At 43.8% G+C, this 4,996-nt stretch overlaps 1 protein-coding gene across 1 annotated transcript; it reads left to right on the top strand.

The window, feature by feature from the left end:
- The first annotated feature begins 273 nt into the window (after window positions 1-273).
- On the top strand, window positions 274-4,492 carry fmoda (fibromodulin a). Its single transcript, XM_014131769.2, has 6 exons — window positions 274-440; window positions 1,376-1,803; window positions 2,070-2,192; window positions 2,498-2,638; window positions 2,770-3,037; window positions 3,419-4,492. Exons 2-6 carry the CDS (start codon window positions 1,432-1,434, stop codon window positions 3,568-3,570), a joined length of 1,056 nt encoding a protein of 351 aa, XP_013987244.1. The 5' UTR covers window positions 274-440; window positions 1,376-1,431; the 3' UTR covers window positions 3,571-4,492.
- Window positions 4,493-4,996: the final 504 nt, after the last annotated feature.

The following is a 4,996-nucleotide window of genomic DNA, read 5'->3' as shown; positions in this document are numbered from 1 at the left end:
AATACTGCAGGCACAGCCACCCCACAGCATAGCACTCTATCACTCTCTTTCCCACACTCAACCTGGAGGAGAAGGAGACCCCGGTACAACTGGGTTTGACAAAGGGTATAGGAAGGAGAGAGATGGAAGGAGGGGGAGAAAAAAAGAGCCGGGCAGGTTTGAAGGGGTTGATAGGAGAAGAGAGGAGGGAGCAGAGGGGCAGGGTTGTGTGAGTAGTAACAGGAAAGGGTGAGGTAGGAAAGAAAAGGGAGGGGGAGAGAGTGGGAAGCTAGCAAAGTGTAGAGTGAAGGGGGGTCGAGAGGGAAGGATCGGTGGAGAGAGGGATGGAGGAGGGAAATAAGTCAAGGAGAGAGAGAGAGAGGTTTTCACAAAGTGTTTGGCAAAGTCCCTCTCAGTCCTGCACAGCCTCTCAAGAGGAGGGACTAGTTCTCACTGATCTGGTAGGTTTGTGTGTGTGTGTGTGTGTGTGTGTGTGTGTGTGTGTGTGTGTGTGTGTGTGTGTGTGTGTGTGTGTGTGTGTGTGTGTGTGTGTGTGTGTGTGTGTGTGTGTGTGTGTGTGTGTGTGTGTGTGTGTGTATTTGTGTATTTGTGCATGTGTGTGTGTGCAAGCGCAAGTTTGTGTGTCTATTTTAAATCACCACCTAATGTTATAGAAAAGGAGGAAAACAGAAGATAAACTCACGTCTTGGTTTTATTGGACTTTTTTTCTCTTTTGCATTAAAGGACACTTGTTCGACATTTCTCTGTAGAGTATGCTGGTTTGGCACCAGCGTGAATACTTAAACAAAGACTACATTCATGGATATATTCTTCCCTTTTTAAAATTTTCCTCTCTGGACCCATTACTTGATGGAGAAAGAACCCTAAATTCTGCCTCTGCAGTAACATACAGTATTTAACATGCAGTATATCCAGTGTTGAGTCAATATTGCCTGTTTGGCTGATCATCTACTCTTTGACATGAGCTCTGCGCTGGGATACCTTTGATTATGGTTGGTTATGATTGGTTATGGTGTTTCTAGTCATGTTGCATTAGACTATGTAAAAAAAATGACAGTATCTTATAGTGCAGAGTCCAGTAGTACATTATGGTGCAGATTCCAGTAGTACAGTATGTGTTGCTTTTACAAAGGGGGGCAGAGAAACATCTATTTGATGGAAATGTATGTATTCAAACTCCTAAAAGGAGAGTCCATGGGTCTTTACAATGTGCTCTCATTTCTTTGGGGCCCTTTTCTTCTAGCAGGGCAAGGTTGGTCGATTTTTCCACTGATATTTGGAGTCTTTCCCAGTTTGTTCAGGTATGTTTTACTCACATTTCCGAACTCTGGGTAACTAATCTGTCTCCTCTCTTTCTCTCCGTCTCTCCATCAAGCTGAGGTAGACTTGTGTGTAAGCTCTTTTCTGCGTGTGTGACCTGCGTGTGTGACCATGAGTGGATTGTGTGTGTTCCTCTTGGCGTGCGTCCTGCCGCTATCCCTCGCCTCGCCAGACAGGCAGGACCCGTTCCTCTGGCTGTCCGCCCTGCGTGGTCGTGGTTATGTCGAGGGCTCCCTATTGGCTGACACCACCGGAGGGGAGTGTCCTGCGGAGTGTGACTGCCCACCATCCTTCCCCATCGCTATGTACTGTGACGGGCGTGGCTTGACAGCCATGCCCAATGTGCCCTCCAGGATGAAGTATCTGTACCTGCAGCACAATGAGATCTCCGCCATGCCAGACTCTGCCCTGGCCAATGCCACCAACCTTGTCTGGGTCATGATGCATCACAACGCGCTGTCTACGGACAAAATCGGCAAGAGGGTAGGTTACTCTACCCAACACAACATGACACGGCACTTCACAAAAAGTCACTAGAATTCACTACAGTACTGTACACCAGGGTTTAGTTTTTTTCCACATTTTGTTTTTTGCCCTAACACTACACCGCTGATTCAAATAATCAAAGCTTGAAAAACGGTGTGGGTGGGGGGTGGGTGGGGTGTGGGGGTATGTTGCTCTGTACTGCACTAGACCTTGACAAATCAAACATACTTTTATGTTTGAACAAACATATCCTTATATTCTAGGTGTTTGCCAAGCTGCAGGGGTTGGAGCGTCTGTACCTTCAACATAATAACCTGACTCGTGTTCCCCCCAACCTGCCGCGCTCACTACGGGACCTCAGACTCAACAACAACAACATCAACAAGGTAACAACACTCAGACTTCTCACCACTACTGGCCCTTCAAACACTTTCATTCATCTTCATCTGTCTTCAGATGTTTTTCTGTTGATTGTAAAGTGGATCGAGGTTTTTCAATCAAGTGTCCAAGCCACATGTAAAAAAAAAAAACACACTCTTGGAAAGACAACATTCATCCTTGTTTCAAGTATGACGGCACCAGGCCTTCTTACTGTTTTTATCAATAATTTAAACACAGCTTGTTTTGTTGTTGTTGTTGCCTATATGTTTTAAATAAAGTTAATAAAGTTTGTATTTTTGTGAGAGCCTAGATAACACCAGCGGCCCTTGATGGCATGGACAACCTGACCATCCTGTATCTCCATGATAACGCTCTGACAGAGATGGGCATGTCTCTGAGGGGTTTGAACTCACTCACTCTGCTTGATGTCAGCGGCAACAAGCTGAAGAAGGTATCGTAATGTAGAGGGTGTGTGTGTGTACTTGTGACTGTTGATTGAAGCCAGCGATGGCAATCGAATAGGCTTGCAAGATTGATTAATTCATCGAATGATTAATTGATCGACTGACGATCTATGTCCAGGTACCAGATAGTCTCCCAGAGCGCCTCCACCAGCTGTACCTGGAGTCCAACGCCATCAGTGCTGTCCCAGAGGGTTTCCTCAGTAAGTTCTCTCAGCTGCAGTACATCCGCATGGCCCACAACCAGCTGACCGACAATGGCATCCCCCCCAACACCTTCAACGTGTCTGGCCTGGTGGAGCTGGACCTCAGCTTCAACCAACTGGAGAGGATCCCCCTCGTCAGCCAGACGCTTGAGCACCTCTACCTGCAGGCCAACCACATCAAAGGTGTGTAAAGTAGGCATGCAAGCAGTGAACACACACATGCACGTACACACCGTCTTGGCTATTAATCGAAGTCGATGATGACAATTTTTTGTTGGAGTTAGTGGAGGGGTCAACGACTCTGGTTCCACTTCATGTGGCTGTGGGGGGTGATGAGGCTGCAGCAGGTGGGACACGTTTTGAGTGATTCGTATGACGTGATTTCAGCAACACTTTGAAGTTAAACAAACAAAGTTCCTTTTTGTTTGAGTGCCAGAATGTAAACAATAGCTTCTCCCCCTCTCTCACTCCCATCCGTCCCTTTTATTTTTCTGTCTGCCACTCCTTTATCTCCCTTCCCTCTCTCTCCCTTCCTCGCCATCTCTCCCTCCTCTATCTCTGTAGAGTTTACCCTGGGGAGTTTCTGTGGTGTCGTGGACATAATGAACTTCTCCAAGCTGAGGACACTGCGTCTGGAGGGGAATGAGATCAGCACCGGCGATGTCCCCTCGGAGTCGGCACTCTGTCTGCGTCTGGCTAACAGCATTGATGTGTAATGCACCAATCTCACCACTGGGCAGCAGCATAATCTCACCATCAGAGCATAGAACAGCAGTCCTGATTTTTGCATAACATTTAAATTCCCCAATCTCACCAAGAAGGGGCAGTAAAGGCCTGTAAAGACACAAAGGCCCACGTGATCCAAGTTTATCTTTGTTGTTTTATCTCTTATCATTCAAAGGACATTATGATAGATCTCCATATCAGGTCATTTTTCTTTCTCTAAGCTTTAGAAATGTAGATCATTCAAAGCATGTTGAAAGTGCTTCTTCCAAAGTCAACTCTGGAGGAAAGATAACATTATATAAGCTACGTGATTATTGTATACTTCTGGGGTGATGATTTCAAAGCCACATTTGTTGGTATATGTGCGTGTGCATGCTCACACTGCTAATAGGATGTGCGTACCAGAGGACGCGGGTGGGAGGAGCTATAGTAGGACGGGATCATTGTAATGGCTGGAATGGAATCAGTGGAATGGAGTCAAACATGTGGTTTCCATTTGTTTGATGTGTTTGATACCATGCCATTGATTCCATTCAAGCCGTGACAATGATCCCGTCCTCCTATAGCTCCTCCCACAAGCATCAACTGGTGTGTACGTTGTCTGTGTGTATGTGTCCCCATTTGACAGTTAGTGTCTTTTTACAATAAATGTTATAATATGATGATGATATGTATGAATACGTATGCAATTTATTCTCCATAAGCCTTACTGTAAAGAGACAAAGGCAGATTAAATGCATGAAGAACGCACTACGCATTCATCTATCCACCAAAAGTGAACTTTTGACACTCTTATGGACAAAATTATGGATGAGTGGCGGTTGACTGTCCATCATTTGAAGAGTTTCATACCAAAACACTATACATCCATTTTCAGAAATGTTAATAAATCATATTTTATTGTTTAATTAACTTATGAAAGAGATTGGTGTGTTTTTTCACTATCTAATAATGGCACGGGGTTGTTCAATGACAGACATGTATTTGTTTGAAATCTATCACTTGATGGTTTCATTTCAGAGAAACAAATAATCATGATTGTTTTGCAAAATGCTATCCGCCTCACTCTCAGAGAAAAATGTAGTACTGCTAGGTTTTACACAGTCAAATGTAACAAATAACTACATTTTTTTTATAAAGAACTGTACAATTGATATATTTGTGACATATTATACGATAATATGAACTCTGTATGCAAAACATTTATATTTGACATTTTGGTCATTTAGCAGATGCTCTTATCCAGAGTGACCTATAGTTAGTGCATTCATCATTAAGATAGCTACAAGACAAAATTACAAACAACCATAAATACATTCATTAATATTGACTTCCTAAAAAGTGACACTATTCACTGTACTTCTCCCTAACCATAAAAATCAACCATATTAATTTCACATGAACATAATCTATTAA

The sequence above is a fragment of the Salmo salar genome, chromosome ssa12, assembly GCF_905237065.1.
Source record: "Salmo salar chromosome ssa12, Ssal_v3.1, whole genome shotgun sequence".
Classification (NCBI taxonomy): Eukaryota; Metazoa; Chordata; class Actinopteri; order Salmoniformes; family Salmonidae; genus Salmo; species Salmo salar.
The sequence above is the reverse complement of the archived record's forward strand: the minus strand, read 5'-3'. Positions and strand labels throughout refer to the sequence as shown.